This window comes from Cyphomyrmex costatus, unplaced genomic scaffold (assembly GCF_001594065.2).
Source record: "Cyphomyrmex costatus isolate MS0001 unplaced genomic scaffold, Ccosl1.0 scaffold222, whole genome shotgun sequence".
Classification (NCBI taxonomy): domain Eukaryota; kingdom Metazoa; phylum Arthropoda; class Insecta; order Hymenoptera; family Formicidae; genus Cyphomyrmex; species Cyphomyrmex costatus.
In genome coordinates this window covers 983,756-1,007,515 of record NW_017276280.1, presented here as the reverse complement: position 1 = coordinate 1,007,515, position 23,760 = coordinate 983,756, and the positions used below count along the sequence as shown (strand labels likewise).

At 36.1% G+C, this 23,760-nt stretch overlaps 4 protein-coding genes across 6 annotated transcripts; 2 read left to right on the top strand and 2 right to left on the bottom strand.

The window, feature by feature from the left end:
* Window positions 1–779: 779 nt before the first annotated feature.
* LOC108773821 (uncharacterized) lies at window positions 780–3,525 on the bottom strand. Of its 3 annotated transcripts, none has more exons than XM_018539759.1 (6): window positions 3,394–3,525; window positions 2,722–2,967; window positions 2,251–2,310; window positions 1,967–2,171; window positions 1,791–1,900; window positions 780–1,106 (listed from the first exon to the last, which is right to left on the bottom strand). In XM_018539759.1, the coding sequence occupies exons 2-6, from the start codon at window positions 2,794–2,796 to the stop codon at window positions 849–851; spliced, it is 708 nt and encodes a 235-aa protein (XP_018395261.1). In that variant the 5' UTR covers window positions 2,797–2,967; window positions 3,394–3,525; the 3' UTR covers window positions 780–848. The 3 variants fall into 3 exon arrangements, with proteins under 3 accessions (XP_018395261.1, XP_018395260.1, XP_018395262.1); XM_018539758.1 differs by having other exon boundaries at window positions 3,129–3,445; XM_018539760.1 differs by lacking the exon at window positions 3,394–3,525 and having other exon boundaries at window positions 2,722–2,884; window positions 2,961–2,985.
* LOC108773810 (uncharacterized) lies at window positions 2,881–7,072 on the top strand. The gene is made up of 4 exons (XM_018539743.1): window positions 2,881–2,886; window positions 3,506–3,538; window positions 5,562–5,788; window positions 6,173–7,072. Exons 1-4 carry the CDS (start codon window positions 2,881–2,883, stop codon window positions 7,008–7,010), a joined length of 1,104 nt encoding a protein of 367 aa, XP_018395245.1. The 3' UTR covers window positions 7,011–7,072.
* Window positions 7,073–7,218: 146 nt separating this feature from the next.
* On the bottom strand, window positions 7,219–12,796 carry LOC108773840 (intron-binding protein aquarius). The gene is made up of 12 exons (XM_018539784.1): window positions 12,692–12,796; window positions 12,306–12,409; window positions 12,023–12,134; window positions 11,719–11,932; window positions 11,561–11,609; window positions 11,248–11,483; window positions 10,435–10,822; window positions 9,799–10,047; window positions 9,346–9,703; window positions 9,016–9,272; window positions 7,651–8,785; window positions 7,219–7,576 (listed from the first exon to the last, which is right to left on the bottom strand). Exons 1-12 carry the CDS (start codon window positions 12,794–12,796, stop codon window positions 7,349–7,351), a joined length of 3,435 nt encoding a protein of 1,144 aa, XP_018395286.1. The 3' UTR covers window positions 7,219–7,348.
* Window positions 12,797–14,900: 2,104 nt separating this feature from the next.
* LOC108773842 (G-protein coupled receptor Mth2) lies at window positions 14,901–23,175 on the top strand. The gene is made up of 8 exons (XM_018539786.1): window positions 14,901–14,918; window positions 15,235–15,645; window positions 19,617–19,875; window positions 20,216–20,517; window positions 20,672–20,750; window positions 20,878–21,038; window positions 21,395–21,635; window positions 21,720–23,175. Exons 2-8 carry the CDS (start codon window positions 15,591–15,593, stop codon window positions 21,916–21,918), a joined length of 1,296 nt encoding a protein of 431 aa, XP_018395288.1. The 5' UTR covers window positions 14,901–14,918; window positions 15,235–15,590; the 3' UTR covers window positions 21,919–23,175.
* The last annotated feature ends 585 nt before the right edge of the window (window positions 23,176–23,760 follow it).

The following is a 23,760-nucleotide window of genomic DNA, read 5'->3' as shown; positions in this document are numbered from 1 at the left end:
ATTTGTATTATGCTTTCAGTTCAAATATGCAAAATATATATCAAAATATTGAAATGATTAGCTCACAGCACAAATATTTTTTTTTTTTTTAAGGAAACAAGCAACAATCTTGTCAAAATATTGAAGTTATTTTGCATCGATGCTTGCAAAATAATTTTCTGTAATTTTTTATATCTTTTTTATTTATAGTATGGATAATATCCATATAATTGTAACTATATCATAATGTCATGGACATTAAAATGTAATTTACACAAGTTTCAACAAGTGAGAAATAATAAATCCTAAAACAAGTGCTATAGATAGTTAAAGAACTGACATAAGTGTTTTTGTTAAATTAATCGATTATTATAAATAATAACTTTGTTATATGGTGTCAGGTGCAAGATGTAAGATAATTATAAGAATTGTACAGTTTGACAACTATACAAATAAATCATCTTTTTCGATAGTTATTACTTATGCAAATATCTAAGACTTTCCAAAAATCCTTCACCCAACAAAAATTTTACTTGCAACATGTAAATGTGTATTTATACATATCTTATATCAAATAAATTAAGATATATATTTGAAGTGCCAAAGAACAAAATTCAACATTAGGTTTGTACCTCCAAATGTGTCATTTTTTTGTTTTAATAAACCAGATATTTACTTTAGAGCTGTTACTTTTGACCACTTTGAAAGCTTCAAAAGATTTCGAAGTTTGATTGTAAAAACAAATTTTTATTAAACCTTTATTTAAAAATCTTTTAAGTACATGATATATACATTGTCTCTCTCTCTTGTATAAACTATTAAAAAATATATATTACTCTGGAAGTTTATTGTCGAAATACGTCGAACACTTACAAATCAAGCCGTTTCACTACATTCATGGGCAATAATGATTTCATTTTATCAATCATGAACATTTGTGTCTTCCATAGAACAGTTGGTTGTTTAACAAAATGCCAATATCCATTTCTCCTACGTACTGCCCATTTTTGCGCATTTGCTAAAGATTTTTTATATGCTAGAACTTGCTTATCTTTTAGCTTTATCCAAGGTTCATGTACTGTAGCTAGGCCTAATTTGACTAATTCCTCGCCAATCTCTAACGAGTCCTATTTATACAAATGATACATGAATGCAGTATAAATATTTAATGTTGGGTGCTTTCCAGCAAGAAACATACATGACACAGTGTGACACAAGTAAATTATTTCATTTTCGAAAATAAAACGTAAGATTGAGGGCTAATGAGTGTGGTAATTGGAGTGTTAATTAATAAAATAAATGTCTTTACTCTTAATTTATTTGAATGAACTTTTCGACTCTGCTCAAAATTTTATTTTTAGCAATAATTTTTTGGGAGTATTTAAGTTATTGTTGAAAATGTCTCAAAGGAGAGTCAAAACAATCAATCAAATAAATTGAATAAAGATAAAATGTAAAAAATTAGGTCATAAGATCGAAAGAGCGCGATAATTGAAGAGTTATTTATTAATGTAAATGTTTTTTATTTAATCTATATATCAATAATTGTGAAGTATCAATTGTGATCAATAGTTGTTGACGTTATTTGAAGAAAGAACATTTATAATTAGCACTCAAATTACCATGCTTTGACTCTCATTAACTATCGAGCTTATGTTTTAATTATTTGAAACGATTTGAAAAGTTTTTTAGAATTTTACCTATTTTCATCTTGTTACCAATGCTAAACAAAAATAAAGTGATCAATATGTTATACTGTCTCTATGTCTTGTTGGAAAGCATCAAATATGAATATAATCTGTTTTTCTCACTTGATTTTTCTGTGGCATTGCAACCACACATTCCAAATACTCCTTTTCTTTAACTATAGGCACAAACGTGATGAGTTTTTCATTGAGCACAGTTTGCAACCAACTTACACCTATAAAATTGATTCACAGTTTGAAAATAATTATATTATAGATTTCGTGATCAACTCAGTACCTACCGTTGCCTGTAATGTTAACGCCACCAATTTTGACAGGCAAATAAGTCTTGCTGTTAAAGTGAATAAAAGGCAGTAAAGGTCGGTGATTGACCATTAGTAGAACTCTGGTAGAGCTTGGTTCCACTCGCTGTACAGTACCCTGAAGTGGAACTCGTGATTGCAGGAAATGCAATGGGACATTAGATGGTTTTGTGAACTTGGCGAACTGGAATGCAACAAAAAAGAATCAATCCTAAGGTCCATGGAGGCAGACAGATAATTAGATGGACTCAATTTATACTCACTGGTCTAATTTTGTACAGGGCTACAAACAGGCCGGCACTGGCGATTCCGTAAGTAATAAGCTAAAGAAGAAAAAGATATAATAAATAACATAGCAAGTATAAGCCTGCAAAATATAAATCTCAATAATTACATCAATATTATAATTTTCCATTCAACAATATAAATGTTATATAACATATGTTATATATAATAATTACGTTATTATATAGGAAATTAATAAGTTTTTTAAAATTTAGTACATATATAGTATATATAAAATATAAGTAAATTTAAAATTATTATCAATAAGATATTCTTTGTAAAGGTAATAATTTCTTAAAAGAAAGTAAATTAAGCAATCACTTTTCTTAGCAAATGAATGATATTTTCTATGTGTAACATACAGTTAATTAACATTTGTTAATTTGTATCTTGTACTTTGTACAAACTAAGAAGTGCGCGGCGAGGCGGGTTAGAAAAATGTGGCGTACCCTTCCTGGTCCCATTTCATCCTCCATAAGGATCTGCAATCGTTCGAAGATCGAAGGAGAATCCTTGCGCGCCATGGTTCACGCGATCCTGACCAAAGGACGTGCAAGGACGTTCGTTCCGTCGTTCGTGCGCGATCAGCTGATTCGTAGTGCACGCTGATGACTGTAATCGCGTGATCGTTCAACACTGTTTATCGTATCTTATGATTGTTCTCGCAGTTCACACTCGGTATCCTCACCTTCCAACTGTAGAAATAATGCTTGTTATGCGCGATTTCACCATAATAATTTTCGTAAATTTTTTAAATATCTTTTCGACTGTCTCTGGCTGACCTCGCGTGAGATTTTTAGTTACTTTCCATTTACACTAAACCAGATAATTCTCACTTGTGATTGTGACGTCATACCTCAATTGAATGCACGTCCCTTTTTATTCTGACAAGTGACACAATTGAATTATACGGTCTGTACAAACTTGAGACCGTGTGCTACTTCTTTACTAAATCTTGTTGACTCGCGTTGAAAGTGAGGTTATAAACTGTGTTATTATACTTTATCATCAAAGTAGTGATATCATTATTTGTATATAAGATAAAAAATACATAACTTTAGACCTTAGACTATAATATCACTTATGTGAAAATGAAAAGCAACTGATTAGTTATTAAATACGTTAAATTTCCCGGTCAATTTATGCGAGAGATCCACATCTTTCAGCTGCACCCCACCGTCTGTATCTGAAACGAAATATAAAATGCACTGAGAAGCCATTGGGTGCACCCAGATCATCAGCTGCACTGTTGTATCCAATACCGAGGTATGAGAGAGAGAGAGAGAGAGAGAGAGAATAACAGAAAAGTAGTGTAGTTGAGATGAACAGTCTTCCTTGAAGGAATTACGACCGCGACGATTACATAATTGTTCGCTAAATTGGTGAAATTTTCTTTTCGAATATGAATGACATAATCATCAGTTTATCGGGAATTCATATACAGGGCTCTTTTTTAAGGAGAATCATCAGTTTAAAATTATCAAGTTGCTTTATTTCTTTCAATTTAATAATTTTATTATATATTGTAATTGCAATTTATGCTAACGACATATACTTCTTTCTAAAAGCTGCTTTCACAAAAAAATGCAGACATATATGTGCGCTCTAATTCTATTTCCCTGTCACACTGGAGATCGCAATATAATGCTATTATTATTATATTGATTTTTATATATAATATATATTCTATTTTAGCTTTGATTTTGCCTTTATGAGGAGTGATAACAATTATCGAAGCGCTAATCACCATCATGAACGTTTCCACATTGCATCAAAGACGTCTTTCTGCAAGTTTTTAATCAGACAAAAAAAAAGGCGCCTTTTTTCTTCGAGCAACTTTGATTCTTTCGCGAGCTTTAATCTCGACTGATAACGCTGAATAATAAATGCGTGAGTTATCGACGCGGAAATATATCGATCTCTTTCCTCCTTCGTCGAACGTAAAAATCTCAAAACCTAATTCTAGATATTTGTGGAAATGGGCACAAGTTTCGCGGAATATATGTCATATCTACATGACCTTATTTGTCAGTTATAATTAATTATTCATTTTAAGTGAAAATAAAAGACGTCTTATAATTTAATTATGACTTTGTGTTTTCTACCTGCTCCAATAAAACGTTTATATATTAATATTAAATTACATAATGACAAAATTTTGCATAAAATTTTGTAATCTACTGCAATACAGATATTTGCTAAATACAGAAATACTCATGTTTTCTAAAATATCGATACTTAACTCCAGCAGTTTGCTCAAAATTAATTTCGACATAGCACTTCAGCAAAACAATAATCTCATAAACGATGATCTCATTTGTCCATTTTTAAGTTCATTTTTAAATATCAAATGCGACGTTATCAAATGACATTCTGTGGTATCATTAATTATGACCTAATTTTGACTTTGCGTTTTACCTGCGGGAGACACGGCCGAATGGAAACGTTTCGAGAAATTTGTTACGGTATTATATGAATATAAAAAAAGACGTGGCTTCACACGCGAGCGAGCGAGCGAGCGAGCGAGTAAAAGAGCGAAGTCGAACTTGTCGTCCCGCACTCCAAAAGTCTCCAAATCCGCGCCGCCCGGCGAGGACGAGGGCGACGAGCGTGCGCCACGAAGGCAGTGTGCGAGCGAGTCGCGCCTATAGCGTAGACGTCAGCTCGTCATCGGCCGTGGGAGACGTCCTTGATTATCGCATCGCGCGGGTCGACCACCACGCGAGGCGGTGGAGGCGTACCGGGATCCGAGCGGCGTGCCGAGCGCGAATATGTTCCGGGACGGCCAGTATCTGGAAGTGATCAAGGTACCGCGTGCAATAGATGTCAACAGCTGGCTGTCAAGAGCGCGCGCGCGCGCGCGCACAAGCAGGCGCCGTGCGCTTGTGAAACATCTGTTACGAAAATCGAACGATACGAATTGGTTTCCCTCTTCTTTTTCCCAAACCGTCGAGAAATATCGCCTGCAACAAGTGAACGATAGAATGTACGATTCACGTTTTGTACGGTCGAAAGTAGAAAATGGTATTACGATCACGTCGAGTGGTTTTCCTCCTATTTCCTTTTTTTATCAAACCATCGAGAAATATCGTCTGCAATAAGTGAACGATATAGAACGTACGGATTCGCTCTTTGACGGTCGGAGATAGGAGATAATGTCCCGATAATTCGTGCGTTTTAATTATCGCGAGTTATAGCGGAGCGTTTCTCGATTATTAATTTTTTGGAACGAACACGCAGTGATTTATACAGAGCTTATTGCTTATATCGTATTGCAACGTGTCCGCAGGCCTCGGACAATTGCCTAGCGACTGCCGTGGTCACCGTGCAGGAAAGAACGGTGGAGATCAAGAACCAGAAGGTCATCACAAACAAGTGGCTGCAAATCGAGGACTGGGCGGCTCTTTACAAGATACTGGAGCGAGCGGTTCTGAGGAACGGCCGTCAGGATGATAGATCGCATCGCGAGAGTCGGGGTTGCGAGTGGAGAAAGTCTACCCGTCAGCTGGAAGTCACGTAAGAATGCAATCGTCTTCGAGAACTTTTTCTGAGAATGTAAGATTAATTTTTAATTTAAGACTTAAATTACTGTTTATCTTTTCTTAATGCTTAATGAAAATTCGCAAGAAATTAATTTCAAAAGAGAAGAAAGAATTGGAGAGATAAAAGTTATAGAAAAATTATATTATATGAATATATAACTTTAGAAATTCCCCGAATAAAATATTTTTTTAATAGTTTAATATGAAAAATAGGTATGCATTTCTTAAAAGTCGATGACAAATTGAGTTTGCTATACATAGAAACAATATTCCATAAGATTACGAATTGTTATTTTATCGCAATCAGGAATGTATATACATATCATATATGATATAATTCGTTAATTTCATTTAACAGGTATACTTTCGAATTGCCAGAAAACACAAACGGCATGCCGTCTTTGCCTACGATCAAGGTGCACGTGTCACCAGCCCGGAAGAAACCGGTGAAGCGAGAACCAGGTGACGAGACCTCGAAAAGGAGTAAAGTGAAAACGAAGGACGGTACAGCGAAACGAACGAAAAAAGAAAAATTTCCTATTCAAACGCCGACAAAAACCGATCGATTGAAGAAGACACCGGAGAAGTCAGCACAGACTACCCCGAAGAAGACTAAGATTCCGAGCGCTACCGCGAAGGAGCAGAAAGACTTAAAGAGGAAGAAGAGTTCGATATATACACTCTTCGAAGATCTGGAGAACGCGCCGTTGGAGGAATATATTCCGGACGCACCGAAGACAAAGAAATCATGTTCAGACTTCAAATATGTGCCCAGTCGGAAGAGTGCACTGGAGAATATGCGATTAACGTCGAACGAATACACGCCGACTCTGTGTAAAGGCAAAAGCCTCGTCGTGGAAAACGTGAGCTATGTGCCGAACTCCGTTAAGAAACTGGAGACGAATTATGAGATTTACGATCCGTGTGCCACCACAGTGATACCAGACAGCGTTTTCAAGGAATACGTGCCTAATTCCAAGGGTCTCAATCCGTCCATAGAAGAATATGAACCTGACTTCAAATCCTCGAGTAAACTGATGAAGTTCGACGACAGTTACGTGCCCTCGAGAGTACGACGGAACGTATCACATGACTCGAAAAACACTTCGAACAAGCAAGAGAAGTCAAAGTTGCAGAAACTAGAGACTCGTCGAAAGAGGGCAGTAGACAAGAAAAAGATGGACCTCTTCTCGTGAGGTACACATGTATGAAGTGCTCAAAGCGATTATAGAAAATTTTGCAAGGAGAGAAAATAAATTTTGATACGACTGACATCTGTAAAAATTATAGTTATCTTAATTTGATATATAAGGCTATATACATTATATATTGTATAGTAATATCCGTAATAAAATACTTATTCTTGCTAAGTATAATACAATGATGTCAATGAATTGATTGTTAACGAATGTTGTTTACGATAACTGTAGCGAGTAGCTATCTTATTTTTGTGCTAAAATTGATTATTTCACTTCCGAAATGTTAATTTCCTAATGTTTTGTACCAGTCTTATGCATACACATCATAGAGTCACTTAGCGGTCATCTTCGGTCTCGCTTGGAGGATCTTCGACCAAATTCTTTATAGGTTCGTATTTGTTCGCCGCTACTTCTTCCTTGGATTCTTTCATTTCAGTGCTATCTTGATTGAGTTCTTCTTCGTCGTCAGTATCGTCATCGGCACCTGGATGAACAGAAACCTTATGCGTCGGACTACCCATTGTCCGCATGGTCCCCGGTTTCTGCCACATCTTTTGCGACTCCTAAAAATGACGAAGAGACATAATTATTATAATGAAGAAATGTGTATGTAACTTAATTTATGAGTATAAATTACCTTCATTCCACTGACTTTTTCCATATAGTAATCGTAAACAAACTTAGCCATGTGCGGCATATCCTCGATCTCCATCGGGACAATCGAGGACACAGCGTCGTTCGGTCGCTCGGTGGGATAGAGTTCCTGCGGCAGTAGTTGTAGTTTCAACGGTTTCTGCATCAATTGGTTGAACGCTGGTGTCAGTTCGAAGCAGTTCTTGAAGAGGGACACGCGAGCGAAGACATAGAGACCGAGACGAGCACGCGACATCGCCACAACTAGACGTCTCGCGTCTCTCAAGTGACCAACTGCGCGCGTCTTGACCAGAGACAGCAAAATGTAATCATTTTGCTGACCCTGGTATTTGTCGACCGTTGTTACTTTGTTCGGTCGGCCTATCAGAGGATTATTCGCGCACCGAATGTTTATTACATCCCTTATTAGATGTTTTTGTCCATTGTACGTGGTCAGAATACTGATCTTGTCCGCCGGATATCCTAGCAGGCGCATGTACATGAATACCGCGACGCAATATTCGGCTTCAGCGAGATTCTGATAGAAATAGGCGCTAGGCTCGCTCTCGCCAACGCCGTTGAAGTCCTCGACGTTCACTAGTTGGAAGTCATATAGAAAACCGGCGTTCGCTACCAGATACTCGGGACTTCGTTCTACGTGCGTCAGATTACCCAGTTTCTTATACCTCCAGTTGTAGAGATTGCAAATACTGGGTCTAGCACGACCTTGGCCGTCGAGATCGACAGTGGGTACGCCCAGTCTTACGAATCTCGCGAACAGCGATTGTTCCATGTTCGAATATTTCTGAAAGGCCATGTTTTTGATGACCGGTGGCAACTGATGATGATCTCCTATCATTATCCAACGTTTTAAGCGATTATATCCGTCCTGGGGATTCTGTAATAGCAACGGTATGAAAGTCTCTATTTCCAAAATCTGTGCGGACTCCTCCATGAGGATATTGTCATATTTAAAACCCATGTCGACCAGTTCGCGACGTTTAAGCGCTGCGTGTGTACAGGTCATAGCAATTACTTTGGCCTCCTTCACGAGTAAGTACTTCGATCTATCGAGTCCCGATCGCAGTAATTCAAAAGCGCGGAATTCATCCAATTGCGTGAATATCCTCTCAATATATCTGCATAGAAAATATCGATATGAGAAGCAGTTATGATTACTCATCTTATAAAATGTATCCACGATGCTAGAAATTGTTTCGAAATCTTGGAGAAAGAACTGATCGATTACATTAGTCAAATAACGAAATGGTTCAAATGTAATTTACTAATTCTTTCTTTGTCCAAGATTTTGAAGCGATTTCTAATATTATGGATTCAAAACTTAAGAGTTTAATGTACGTGTTTTTACCTAAAACAACTGCACGCAATCTTGAGGTCTTCCTCGTATGAATTTCGCTTGAAAAGTGGTTGCGGGGCGTTGTCGAAGAATTTGTGGAAGGGAAATTCCTCATCAATTATAGAAGATAAATCGGATTTTTCACTTGTGTGCTGCCTTTGTTTAACTCTGGTCTGAAAACGATTCCATCTCGTGGATACTTGATACATGAAGAAGTAACCCGCTGTTTCGCATGTATACGCGACATCGCCCTTTACATTCAAAGATTCCTGGAAAAAAAAAAAGAAATATTATACATTGTAACAATTCGACATAATCAAACGGATAACTCAAGAAATATACCTGTAATCTCTGAACTTCCAAGAGCAAATCCAAACGTTTGGCAAGAACGTAATTGACTCTACCATAGCGACTAAAATCCTTTTCCGTCTCCAAAGCCTCCTCTCCGTGACCAAGACGCAGTAAATGCCGTTCGTCGATATCAAGGGCCATTATTTTCTCGAACAATTGATTGAGCGCTTGATTGGAGTGTGTCACGATCAACGTTCTCTGATAGGGAAAATTATGATATAGATTCGATATGATCTGTACAGCGACATCCGTTTTGCCGGTACCAGGCGGGCCGACGACCAGCGTCAAACCTGGCTGCATTCCAGCTCGTATAGCTTCAACTTGCGTCGGCGTAAAGGGAATCTGATTTCTGCAACGTAGCAATATGGTTTTCCTCCGTTCAATAAATAACACGCTTTAACATGCTATTAATACACTACAACAACAAATAAAGTAAATACTAACTTTTTCGGTTCGTTCGCTCTGTATGGACCTCTACTGGGCGGCACGTGTGGTTTAATTGTAATAACCTTCTTGATCGGATCATTGTTGTGTTTTGCAAGGACATCCTCAAAAGTTAACTGAAACGGCCGCACCAGATTTCCTTCGTCCTCCGGATTCGTTTTGATCTCGTACTGAGGAAAACTGGCCCGTAGATGGTCGATATCGAGGAACGTATCGTTGAAGTCTATCATTGCGATTTCATCTGGCATTCTGTTGCATCAAACATTTTTTAGTGTTCAATTATAAACATTACGAATTTAATATATTTCTTCTAGATTACGAATGTAAATTATAAATTGTGCGAACTATTACAGAAAGTACAAAAATGTTAACGTATTTTTCGAACAAATAATTAAGATAAACAATTATATTACTTGGAAGGCGGAAATACTGCAGAAAAATATAATTACAGAAGAATATATTACAGAAGAATATATCTACTAAATTATAGAAGGAACATATCTATTAAATATATCTACGAAAATCTCAGATTTATTCATCCGTTTACAATCGATGCCGTTCCAAGCAATCAAACAAGAAATACACCATCAACTTTATTATTGGTAAGTGTATAGATAGATAATAGATAGAGATTACCTAGAATAGCATGCTGCACCCGGATCGCCGTATCCGAGGATTATGTCGTGCAACCAATCGGGCACAACGCATTCAGTATTCATAAGCTCCCTTATAGTCTCTAACACAGCTTTGAAGTTGTTCTCCTTAGGTTTACGCCTCATTATGATATTAAATCCCTCGTACACGTCTTCACCGCCATGACTAGCGTTGTCCATATCGATTCGATATTGATTACAGTCCAGCCATACTCTGTAAGTGCGCGAATCGCCTGGTAAAATCGGCCTCGGTTCAGGGCCATCCTCTATCACTCTACCGTTCGAATCGAGCATACCCTCGACTTCGCATCCGCGCACCGTCGTTAGACCCACTTGTGGCACAAAGGGGAGTTTATGGCTGTATTTAGTGCCTGCGATAATACAACAATTATCTGTGAACTCTGATTTACATTATTATTATTATTATTATATAAGGCTATTACAATAAACAAATTTTATTATAGCAAAATTGTTGCTGTTTATAAAAGTGGCTAAACTTCGATGACATAATCGTCATTTGATTGTAATAAAACGTGTTTTATTGATAATAAAATAGAAAAATTTTTGCTGTTTTTCTAATGAGATAATTTATCTTTGCAAATAAATTCTGTAATTACAACACAATAATTTACAATTTTGACAATAAGGTAATTAATTTTTCTATTATTATAGCGAGTCGTTAATTATAACATTACAAATTATTAATATATGTCAGCAGGTTTTTCTCTCAATAATTGTGTGATTCTTATTTATGAAATAATTTCAAATTATTCTTTTAATATCCGTCTTATCTTACCGATAGGATTCGGCGGCTTAACAGTGATAAGAAAGCACACATCGTGCTTACGAAGATTTTCCCATTCTGATTTAATCTCCTTACGAACGCTAAGATTTATCGTTACGTCGGCACGAACTCTTGATGGTCTGTTCTCGCCGACGTTAGGCTTAGCTACCTCGACCACCGCAAATTGCGTGATAGGTTGTGCCATTCTGGCCCATCCACCGAAGTAGACACCACCGTCCTCTGCCCGCCTACAAGTGAAGGAAAAAAAAATTACTTTTACTTTTTGTGAAAAGAGAAGGCAACACGGTGATTTTTTTTAACGTACCAAGGACTTAGTCTGCTCACGGCGTCCTCGATGTCTTGTCGTATCTCATCTGCAAACAGCGGAAATACAATACATTTAACGACTGATGTATTTAATCATAAATTTAGATACGACACTAAACGACAACGCTGTCTATTTTTCTACTATTTTTTACGTACATGTAGATTCTAAACGGAATAGATTGAAGTTTCGTAGAAGATAATCGTGCAGTGTAAGGAACTGCAAGTTTAATTTTGGCAGAGCCAGACAGCCCTCGCCAGAAAAATATTCGGTCGGGACGATACTCTCGTTCCATATGATGCCCTCGGTTGGGTAAAGAGGCATCTCATTCAGCTCTTCAAGCTGCGATGGCCTACGCTCGTGTCGCGATATCTGAAAATTAAAATGCACGCTCTCTGAATTCAGACCGGTCTTGCTGGCATAAAATCTCTCGCGGTCTCTCGATTTTTTTTTTATACCCACCAGCAATTCACGCAAAAAGTCTATATCCAGACGATACCAATTCTCGTCCTTTTCTCGCTCCGTAGGCGGTACTAAATTCAAATAACTCGCGATAGACCTCAATTTTTCTTGACTGAAAATAAAATCCAATATTAAGTATTCGCAACGATTCAACGAAGCTAGAGCTTCATAATTTTACATATCAATATAATTATTTCCTGATAATAAATTATATTGCAATATTATTTTTGAGATTAATAATTTGTGTATTTTTTATAATAATCTTATTATATGCAGAACTCACCTGAGTGAGCCGAAATGTTTGTACAAAGCATCTCTGATGTTGACACTGGCTACGTTGGCCAATGCAAAACTTCTTAGATCCGGAAATTTCGCGAAAACCGCATTCTGTAGAATAATAAAAGTTAATGCTAATCTCAAGGTTTCGAACATTTATTATGTATAATATCCATGCAGTATTGATGACATAACTAATAGGATTAATCATAACTGAAATTCTTGTTTTATGATATTATATCAACAATCGGTTTACGAAAATTATATAACTCGTTAAAGATAAAATTTATACATAATATAAAAATCAAGAATTTGCTTATTACTTTGCATTTAAAAAATTATTTAACGCGTATATAAAATTATTTTTAAATTGTAACGATGGAAACTATGTACCTGCAGAGACGTAATTTTAGTGTAATGCAATTCCGTCATGTCGTGATCCGTCAAGGGATTGCCAGTCTCCTCACTGATCTCGAAACGAGCATAGAACTTGAGCATTTCCAGGAGCTGCAATTAAAAGTGAAGCGAAGATAATCGGGTGAATGGCTATTCCGGTAGTATTTATCATATATTATGAATCACATAGCTTATATAGGAGAATGCTGATTAAATCCCTCATTCGGGATTTAATTTATTTTTTCCCTTTTATTAAGCTATATTTATTGTTAAATGAATTAAATGAAATATAATACTGCGAAATGCTTAATAAAATTTATCAATAATTTTGATTTAACATTTTCCTTCTATTGTAGTTTATATTTTTTGGTATATTCCGTAAGCACATCGAAGAAAAAAAATAGTACTTTCTTTATCCCAGAAGAAACAATCTGCTGCACACTTAACTCAAATTAAACACTGGACCTGCATGCAATGAATAAAAAATTCATAACAATAAAAACAAGAAAAGTTATAAGAAGAGTACGATTTTTTTTCATGGAGACACATGGCTAGGTCTATGTGTAATAAAACCAGAATCAACAGAATCGTTGCATTTATAATCGTACTTTGACGTCATAGACCATGAGAGGACCAGCCACAGGCATGTTAATCGATTTTGTCGCGACGGTCTCCTTCTCTTTTTCAGCGATCCCATACATTTCATTACTTTAAAAATTATTTTTTTAGTCCTCAGGCCGCGAAATGAATTTTCGCGTCCCGTATAGAGACCGCGAAATACTAAATGTAAGGCTTAGGCCGCGCAATATAAAAACGTGTAAAAGAAAGAGATGGACAAGTTTTTTCGTAACGGCAAGCTCGACTTTTCGTCCGTAAACACAGTGCGTGGTAAACACTCCATTTACGCATGAATACCGGGAAGCGTACAAGAAGCAATCACAGCATGCAAGAAGCATTGAAAATTCATTTATCGGCCTTTGGACTAAAAAATTCATTTAGCGGCCTTTGGAATAAAAAAAATAGTACATAATGTACTATTAATCATATTTTTAAATTTGTAACTCTTTAAAAAATGCAGATTATATATTTGCTCCATATTTTTAAAAAGGTAGATTTAAAACTATCTGAGAAGTTCTGAAAATACACAGTTCTCATTTAAAATACTCTATATAATATTTTCTATATCGTTTACGTATTCATAATGTATATAACTATTATAATATTATATATATAATTATTATATGTTACATACAATAATAACAAATTACAACTATGTTTATAAATTTGTTGAATCTATTCACATATTAAGATATTATTATATATAGTAGGTAATAATTATTATTATATATAAGATTTTTAATATCTTAACATGTTAATAGATTTTAGGTATTTCTCATTACATCATGAACGTAATAACTTTTATCATATTCTTTGGACAACTTTCAAGATTGATAAATTAATCAATTCGCCTAATAGCGTGCTTAATAAGCCACGAGCGTGCCAATTAGTACGGTTCGTTACTCGTTTGCATGTTCCACATATCAAGCGACTCTTCGAATGCGATTAACCGACTGCGGTTTAAAGGAAATATCGCACTGAACGTTAACGATAGTAATTAATCTTAGTAATTATCAGAATTTCCTACCGTTTCACCGCGGCCTTCGTTCGCATGTACGCGTATAATACAATACTTCAGAGGATAATTCTAAACTTTCAGAATAGTTCACAGATAGTGTTTGCAGTGCGTTTACGGATGCATGTATCATCAGCATTTTAATTTCTGTGTATAAAAAAGATATTGAATGCATAACGGTATAACTTCTCTAACACGTTTCTCTACGAGAATAATCATGCAGCGTGACGTTCATAAAACACTACGATAACACATGCAATGCCCCCTTTCCTCTCTTCTTAATTAATTAAATGTCTATCTTTTTGCAGCGTATTTCTTTTCTAGTACCACCCCTTCCTCGACAGCTTTCACGATCGCGTTCCTATTTGTGTATCGCGGTGCATCTAAAAAGAAATCTAACGATTCAGTGGATCATTGTTCCGTTCTGGCCAACGTCCTCGAAGCAGCCGAAAGGTTCTAAGTGAGGAAAAAGGCAGGAAAGGAAAAGAAAAAAAAAAAAAATACGCAACTTGGTCGCACTACGTTCAAGTCCATTCAAAGGCAAAAGTGGGAGAGAATCGGCGCTATCTCTCAACCGTCTCCGCATCGCTGGTAAGCTCCGGAGAACAGTCTACCGTCACGTTTAGTTTCGCTCGCAGCACAACTGTGTGAGCTCTAACGCAACTCATTACTCCAATCGCTTATCAGAAGTCAATCGTATTGACCGTCAAAACACGTAGACTTCTCTATAAAAGCTCACGTGACATGGGTCGAGGGCTTTTCTCGTGATTTCGATAACGCGCGTGCATCCGGACTGGATCATTCAAATAGAAAACTGCTTTTTTTCATCAGTTTTCGAGTAAAAGTGAAGTGATAAGAAGCCGATAAGGTCGTCACAATCTTTTCACGCTCTTCACGTTTGCAGCAGCCTAAGGAGAGAGAAAGAAGAAGTATCACGTTGACAGGAAGTTATTTGCGGAAAATTGTGATAAAAGCGACCAGTAGCAAAATCGTGGATCTTGCCGTTCAATTGCGAGGAACTTCTCATGAGAACTCCGGAAAGCAACCACAATTGTTTCTTCTGTGACAAACGCTAGTGTGGCCCGCCAGTTTGTTGATTCTAATCGTGTGTGTCGCGCCAAACAAGTGATCCTTCCCTTGGAGAATATTCTGAAATTCGTGTTGCCGACAGCTTCTTTGACGTCGCTTAGCTATTTGCATCGGCGAGAAGCGGACTCGCTTTGTACATCGAGGAACCAGGAAATGCGGTAACAAGAGCGAAAGATGATGTCGTTGTCCGACGTGATTTGCAGGCAGCTGAGCACGTCATCAATCAGAGGTGAGCTTTCTTTGAGTGTCCGCTTCCTCGTCTTTATGCGTCCGACTCTACTCCTCGTACGATGTTTTCACAGAAACCTCCTGTAAACCGGTTTTATCTACGTCGATCATAATAAAGCTGATCATAATTAATTAAATTGTCATTACAAAATCATTTTCCGCGCTTCTAATTTCTTACATGGATCGTTGTATTGCATTCTCTAAAGTCTCGTGTTGTAAAAATCTTCGATAATGGAAAAGACCGCACATTCTAAAGTTTTTTTTTCATCAATCCTAAAATATCATAATTTTTTCGTATAGAAAGGTATTCAGCTGCTAAAAGAAATATTCAGAAATCATTTATATGCTTCGAATTTAATAATTTAAGTAATCATTTCCTTTTTACCGTCTCATAAACGATCATTTTATTTATCTAATTGATCAACAGAAACTTAGGGAAAGATCGAGTGGCATTGGACAAGGATTGTTTATCTTAGACATATGTTTTGACATGTTGAAATTAGCATTTCAGTTACTGACAAGGCCACCTGCACATGAGAGCCGGGACCTCTCCGTGTTGAAAATAGAGGCAATGTGATATGCGTGAATTATTGTACACTTGCACTTACACTTGCTGTGAAGCTTTTGCTCTTCGTGTTTACGTAGTTAACTTCACTAACTAGACTCACATCATTAAATGTAAGTCTAATTTCGTTTTAGTTTATCAATATAAACAGCATCATTATTCTTTATTTTTGTTATGTATTTTCATTTTTCATTATATATTTATATTAAAAAATGAAATTATATTTTCATTCCATATTTATATTTTTATTTTTAGAAAAATACGATTGAAAGGGTTTTTTTAAATATAAGAATAATGTTTAATATTATATTTTGTAATTTAATTTTAGTTTATATAAATATGTTACACTCGATTTTCACCATGCAAGAAAAAAAAAAATTTGAAGTGTTCAATACCACCTTCCTCTATTTCATTTACGCAAAATCATCAAACGTAGTCCATAGGTGTTTTACAATGCAAACGTCTACATAGAATTGCAATCATTCGCGTTTACAGCTAATACAGTCCTAGCAATAGAATACCCGTTCAAAATCAATATTCAATTAATTTATCAAAACCGGACCATTATACAATGCATGATTATAAGAAATATCATGATCATCGATAAAAAAATCAATTTCAATCTATCGTCTGTGTTTTCTAAACAAGGAAGTGGCTGTACTAAAGAAAATTATTACTAGATAATCAACTTGCAGCCAATATTAATGCATACATCATATGTGCACGTGTCTTGGGAGAAATATTTCGTTGTCTACTTAGAAAACGTGAATCCACTTAAAGTCGTTAAAAACTAATATAAAGATAAGCGCACTGTGCAATATTGTGAAAAAGTCGCAACCATCTCTATAAATAAAAGTAGACGATGAGATTAATACTTTATCGTGACATTTCGAAAAGCTAATTTGATGTGGAGATACAGAGTGCATTAAGCAAGCCATTTCAATTATCAAGAGCTTTCGTTTGTGTGCGTTTCCTGTTAATAAAATAAAATATCTCGTGCAAACGATCGTCACCCATTTTATTGTTAGCCTTACTCGGATATCTTACTCGTAACTCATTTTTGCACTATCATAAAAAAACCCACGCCTATTGCCTCCATTTTCGTTTTACACAAATTTTATTATCTTAATGAAAAGCGGGAAATTTGTCAATGTAATACTTTTCTTTCTTTCGTATATTTACAAACGCGACATGATAAGAACGACACGTGAGACATAAAAGCGACAATTGTTTATTTCGCTCGCTCATTATACGTAATATGGCAATTGTGTCTAATTAAACATGGACGGCGTTTACATCGCTTTAATTAAGTTGTCCCTGCAGCGATGTAGCGGCAAGCAAACGAGGTGACATTTTTGTCGATTCATGGTTAATCCTACAATTTACTGAAAAGTAAAAATTATTTTCAATATCAAGATTTTCTGAGAAATTACACACGACAATAATATTCGTTCGATTATTACTCTTACAGCGTATCGTAAAACGCGATTTATAGATTCTGTTGATGATTTGCGATAGGAAGTATCATGTTCATAAAGTTTATCTCGATATTTATCGTGGCGAGATGGTTACGATCGGGTCAGGAGATCATACTAAAAAAAAACTCAAATAGAAATCGAGAGAAAGGAAAAATATACATTAAAATGACGCCAATCATTTCGCAAAAGTATTATCCGGTGGAGATTACGAGATCAATATATCATTATAAATAAAAGATGTAAATATCAACAGAAACTTAGGGAAAGATCGAGTGGCATTGGACAAGGATTGTTTATCTTAGACATATGTTTTGACATGTTGAAATTAGCATTTCAGTTACTGACAAGGCCACCTGCACATGAGAGCCGGGACCTCTCCGTGTTGAAAATAGAGGCAATGTGATATGCGTGAATTATTGTACACTTGCACTTACACTTGCTGTGAAGCTTTTGCTCTTCGTGTTTACGTAGTTAACTTCACTAACTAGACTCACATCATTAAATGTAAGTCTAATTTAATTAAGTCTAATTAAATCTAATTAAATATAACTTTTTAATTCGTGGAAGGATTAATATTATTGATAATATTAAAAATTTACTTATTCATAATAATTTGAATAAGATAAGAATTATTCGCTACATCAATTTGTGCTCTCCGAATTTCATGCTGCTTCAGCATGGCATACCTTAAACTCTAAAAAAACGTTAAAAATAAAGTCGCGATGAAACAGTATACATCGTTGACAGGACACCTGCATATACATGTGTGCATACGCTCGTACGTATGCTGTGTGGACCAACGCTGTTAATAAAGAGTTAACAGTTAAGAGAGCCGTCCCTCCTTCTTTCGCAGCGATTGTATCATATCGTATATCTGTCATTAACACTGAACTGGGTTACGGGTACCATTTCTATCGTTCTTTCCATTGCGTCTCTTACTGCGTCCTCCGGATCGGATCATTTCAAAGAGGAGAATGTCGACATTCGTAGACAGAGCTATAGGACGTACCGCGTCGTATGAAGCTTGATTTTCCTAATCTATAAAGAATCCCGTTTTATTTTCCGCTAGAAATCTCATAACTCCCGGATAACTGATACACTCGTGTGATAACACCGGGTCTAGTATCACTGATAAAAAATGTTTTGGTATCAGGCCGACCCTCGTGTGACGCACGCGGAAACTCACTTTTGAGAAATGCGTAATACGTTGCACTACTCACAATCAGAAGCGTTAATGAAAATTTCATTATTATTTTAATACACTAGATCCTTCGTTAATTTAACGTGTAATATTACAGAAATAAAATATTTCATTTAAAAAATCATTTAAGAGATCATAAAAAAATACCTTCACATACAAAAGCACTTGCAATAACAAGATTATTGTTGAACAAATATTACAATCTTTCTAAGAAATTGACTTAATTAACGAGAAAAAATAATTCCTTGTCACAGTTTCGCATTTGTAACTGTCATTTGTTATTGCTGAATTGTACGAGAACATAATAAGTGTATTTTAAGCATAGATTTCTATATAATATACGTAGATCGCTAACATGCTATAGTTTGTTACGGGTCAGCTGAAGCCAGGATACCATATTTACCCGGTCATCACATACATTACTTTGTGAATGTAGTGTTAGTGTGTACATATTTTGCTTCGATTATAATATATAAGTTAAAATATAGCATGTTATAGTTCAGTCATGATCGGGTAAAGATAGCCGTCATCCCCTCTCTTGTCAAGTTGGCTTCACCTCATTTTATGGAGACAGCGATCTAAATATTATATATATATACCTATATTATATATATAGAAATCTGTGATTTTAAGCTATATTTTCTTGGCAAGCGTGTCTTTTCACATAAGAGTCGAGTCGACTGCATTTTGCATTTGCGCTTGAACGATCAAAATGCGACGTTTTACAGGTCTCTGGTTGCTGTGGCTCTGTCTGTTCACGAGCTTAATCTCCCCTAGTTCATCCATTGATGTATCATGTTGTCCCGAGGGAACGATATGGCAACATTCGGCCAATTGCTCAGACGGCACACAGATCCGTCTAGACTGTTCAAGTATCTTCCTAATGGATCCTGAGGTGAGCAGGCATGACAACTTCACTGTTATCTACGAGGAGGACACCGCTTGGTTACTGCAAGACATCGACCATGACAAAATCTCGCTTGACAGGTAGAATCTCCGCAACTACGGCGTGAGTTTATTTACCGATTGCGTTTATCTGTGAAGAATTAATTTATCATACACATGCTCATGGAAGTAGAAAAGAAATAAAAAAAGAGAAACACATACACATAGCTGGATGTTGAAAAATATGAGGAAAATCCTGGTATTCAGAAATTTTCTGAGCTCACGTAGTATCTCGACGCTTATTTATTACGACAAGTTATTATTGCGCAATAAGTCCTACGCAGTATTGTGTACATATTTTCTATAATGAATGGTCAATTAATGTCGCGCTTAGTCCATGGCTGAGCATTGATTTTTATCTAATGAATCTTTTATTTATTAGATTCTGCATAGCCAAAATGCAGAACAGAGGCGAAATCGCCCTGGTGTGCTTTGATGAGCTGATAGATGACAGCATGTCGAAGATATGGAAGAACACCCTGATTTGTATTGTCAGCATTATTTCGGCGATCTTCCTGATCGCCACTCTGGCGATTTATGTTATACTGCCGGAATTGCGAGAGTTACAGGATAAGGCAATGATGGCCGCTGTCACAACCCTGGCAGTCAGCTATACCGTCCTCTCCATTCAGCACTTACGTCCGAATATGGAAAACGACGATTATATCATTTGTGTTTCTCTCGGTACATATAATTATACATATAAAGTTATTATGTATAAAAAAGTTATCACTTATTTTAAAAAGTATGGAAAAATAGTCTTATTCATCTTTTTCTTCGATTCACGTCTTCCCAATTTTTTTCCAATTATTATCCAATTAATACGTCTGCATTTTAGGATTTATATTATATTTCGCCTTTATGTCTGCGTTCTTCTGGCTGAACATCGTGGCTTTCAATGTATGGCGATGCGTGTGGTAAGTGCTAACTAAGTTAATAAATCAGGAACATTGTTTTACGAAAAATTGTAACAACAATCGTCTCCTATAAGTAATAGACACTTTACAGGTCACATATACCTTTAAAATTGAATAATCTGTACAGGTTTAAGAACTTCAGGGTAAAGGAACAATCGCTCTTTTACGCTTATTGTGTGTGGGGATGGGGCGGTCCAATATGTTTTCTGATCGCCGCACTGACGACGCACCATATATCCGGAAATCACTTGCGACCTGGCTTTGGCGAATATACCTGTTGGTTCAGTGGTAAGTTTTCAAAAAATTTTCCTACCTGATAAAAAAATCAGTAAGTGACTTTGCTGTTTCAATTGTCGGAATATAACTTAAGTTGGCGTATGGAGTCGGAGCTACTTTTTCTTCTTTCTTAATCTCGTGGATAGATTTTCATTCAATCTAAAAGAGGTTACAGTATCATGATTGAAAGACGGAATAAGTGAAAGACGATGAACAATCCAGTGTTTAGCTTCCTCGGGAAAAGAAAGCTCCAGAGCCAATTCAATCACTGTGTGATTTTTCCAGTGTGCTTACTTAGCGGTTTAAAGGTCGTTCATTAGTTCTTCTAATATAAGATAAAATTATGATTTCGTGTCTACGCTTTACAGGCATTACAGAGACGTGGACGTACTTTTACGGGCCGGTTGCTATTTTGTTAATGTTAAATATAATCTATCTCGGAATGACCAGCTGGCGTTTGTGGCATCAATATCGCGAGTACACGGGAAGCAAGTTGCGAATCATGCGATTTAAGTGCCTGCTATATATTAAACTGGTGCTCGTCATGGGTATTACCTGGATCTTTGAATTGTTATCATTCGCTGTCGGATCGAGAATGGATGAGTTTTGGTAAGCAATCGTTAAAATATTTTATCCTTGCATCAATGTCTATCAATTACTAGTAAAATAATCTACGACGTTCTTCTTCTTCAGGATACCGACGGATCTATTGAATGGCCTGCAAGGATTCATCATATTCCTGCTTCTCGTTGCGACGCGGAAAAGGGTACGGAAGTTGTTAGCAAAGAAGCGACCGTGCGGTATTGCTTTCCCAAAATCCTGGGCCGCATACGAAGACGAGGAGTGCGAAGCGGTACTTCCCGAGGAGCTTGAGCTATCTCATCAAGGCTAAGGCACTCTCATGTTTTTTTCCTCTCGTAATTTCTTTTTCATCATGTGGGTTAAATGTGAGAAAGGTTGCCTACAGGAAAAGACAATCCAATCTTGATTTACTTGTAAATTATCTATAATTGGACATAGATAACGCGACCATTGTCGAACGTTTAATTAATTTGATTCTATAATTGACTCATTTATAAGCGCACATTTTATTCTCCGAATATTCTCATTGTTACATATAGTCTCAATTATGTTAATCCGTTATTACTCGTGGTTCAGTGTTTAACTGACAATATTATTTTATCTCTTATTAACGTACGTACATATTATCACTTATTCTTTTACTTGTATAGCACCAGTACATATAAGAGCGACATAAAAATCGGCACTTGCCTGATAATGAGTTAGGTAATGTAAATGTATGTTTTAAATGTGATTGTTGTGGAACGTGTTGTTTTCACGGTTAGCATAATGGAGTACATTATTATTATTATTAAATACTGTGTAAGAATCTCCGTAAACATTATGCAAATGTTGGATCAAATTATTGTATGTGTGTGAAGTAAAACTCGTGGAAAGAATACAACGAAGAACAATTACTCATCAGTGTGTAATATCATTTCACGCTCGTGATTCAGTTACAATTTCTCGTTTAAATCACTCACGGAAACGTGACGACAACGAGTCATTCGTTCCCACATTCCTACGTTTTCCTACGAAAATGCGTAAATCCGACTCATTCACTCGTTGTTTTCACCTCCACTATCAACCATCGCGAGTACTATGCATGACGTATTGCATGGATCTTCGGCACGAGATATCTCGCGTGTGATGAAAACATTGCGCAAGTGAATTCAATCATGATTTTAACGTATCTGTAACAGAATGGAACATTAAAGGATAAGCTATCAAAGTAACCGTGAGCAATAAATTGCGATGCAAAAGCCGCTTGTATTTAGAGTCTGAAGGCTACTGGACACTTTCACCATGGATGAGCCCCGCGTATATTAGCATAACACACGTACGCGTCAATTCAGGATACCTTCTAATAAAAATCTGATTTACGCAGTGACATAAGTTTAGACAATAGATTTGTTAAACTAACAAGAAGAAGGAAACCGCAATAATTATGTTGTTAAGATTTGTTAAAATTATCGCCGCAGGCACGGTAAATATGTTGTAATGTAAACACACATCGCTTGTCCCACTTCCATTGATTCCACGCGTTCCATTTCGACATGCGTTTCATTAATTAAATTGCATAGAGCGCGCCAGATTTAGAGATCCTTTGCTTGTGGATTCTTTGAACAGTTCGAAGCTGATCCTATAATTCATTAAAAAATGTCAAGGATGACTTGTGGTTTAACATTTCTTAATACCTTTCTAAAATGCTTATTAGTATAAAAAATTAGTAAATTGCTTATTAATTTATTATACTATATGATTATTACTCTGTTACTAATCGCGTTTCAAGACCGAAAATAATTTCGATGAATGAAATATTTAAAAAATATTCATGTCGTATCGAAAGAAAAATCCATCGATTGAAAAAAGATGGTCCGCAAGCCAATATTCTGTGCAATCATGTTGCATTCCACCAATAGAATGTTATAAATGTATCAAATAATGCTGCGTACAACAAATCTGATTACATTCGTGCGGTGCATTCTTGTTGATACTGACACAAATACTTAGTATCAGCGACACAAACGAAATTTGTTAAACAAATTAGATTGTTCTGAGACAGTCAATGTCATTGAATGCAACCATTCGACCGAGCAAGATGCAATACGAAATATTTTCTTGAAATATTTACAAACGTACAAAAGTTTTACATATTGTTTTTTAGTCTACA

Excerpts from the sequence above, each read along its gene's own strand:
- LOC108773840 (XM_018539784.1), bottom strand. The coding sequence starts at position 12,796 with ATGCTCAAGTTCTATGCTCGTTTCGAGATCAGTGAGGAGACTGGCAAT. Across the intron at positions 11,484-11,560 it reads GTGAGCAGACTAAGTCCTTG|GCGGGCAGAGGACGGTGGTG; the intron begins GTACGTTAAAAA and ends CTTCACTTGTAG. Across the intron at positions 10,823-11,247 it reads TAAGCCGCCGAATCCTATCG|GCACTAAATACAGCCATAAA; the intron begins GTAAGATAAGAC and ends GTATTATCGCAG.
- LOC108773842 (XM_018539786.1), top strand. The coding sequence starts at position 15,591 with ATGATGTCGTTGTCCGACGTGATTTGCAGGCAGCTGAGCACGTCATCA. Across the intron at positions 20,518-20,671 it reads TATCATTTGTGTTTCTCTCG|GATTTATATTATATTTCGCC; the intron begins GTACATATAATT and ends TCTGCATTTTAG. Across the intron at positions 21,636-21,719 it reads TCGAGAATGGATGAGTTTTG|GATACCGACGGATCTATTGA; the intron begins GTAAGCAATCGT and ends CTTCTTCTTCAG.
- LOC108773810 (XM_018539743.1), top strand. Across the intron at positions 3,539-5,561 it reads CTGTTGTATCCAATACCGAG|GCCTCGGACAATTGCCTAGC; the intron begins GTATGAGAGAGA and ends ACGTGTCCGCAG. Across the intron at positions 5,789-6,172 it reads ACCCGTCAGCTGGAAGTCAC|GTATACTTTCGAATTGCCAG; the intron begins GTAAGAATGCAA and ends TTCATTTAACAG.
- LOC108773821 (XM_018539759.1), bottom strand. The coding sequence starts at position 2,796 with ATGGCGCGCAAGGATTCTCCTTCGATCTTCGAACGATTGCAGATCCTT. Across the intron at positions 2,172-2,250 it reads CCCTGTACAAAATTAGACCA|TTCGCCAAGTTCACAAAACC; the intron begins GTGAGTATAAAT and ends GTTGCATTCCAG. Across the intron at positions 1,107-1,790 it reads CAATGCCACAGAAAAATCAA|GACTCGTTAGAGATTGGCGA; the intron begins GTGAGAAAAACA and ends TTGTATAAATAG.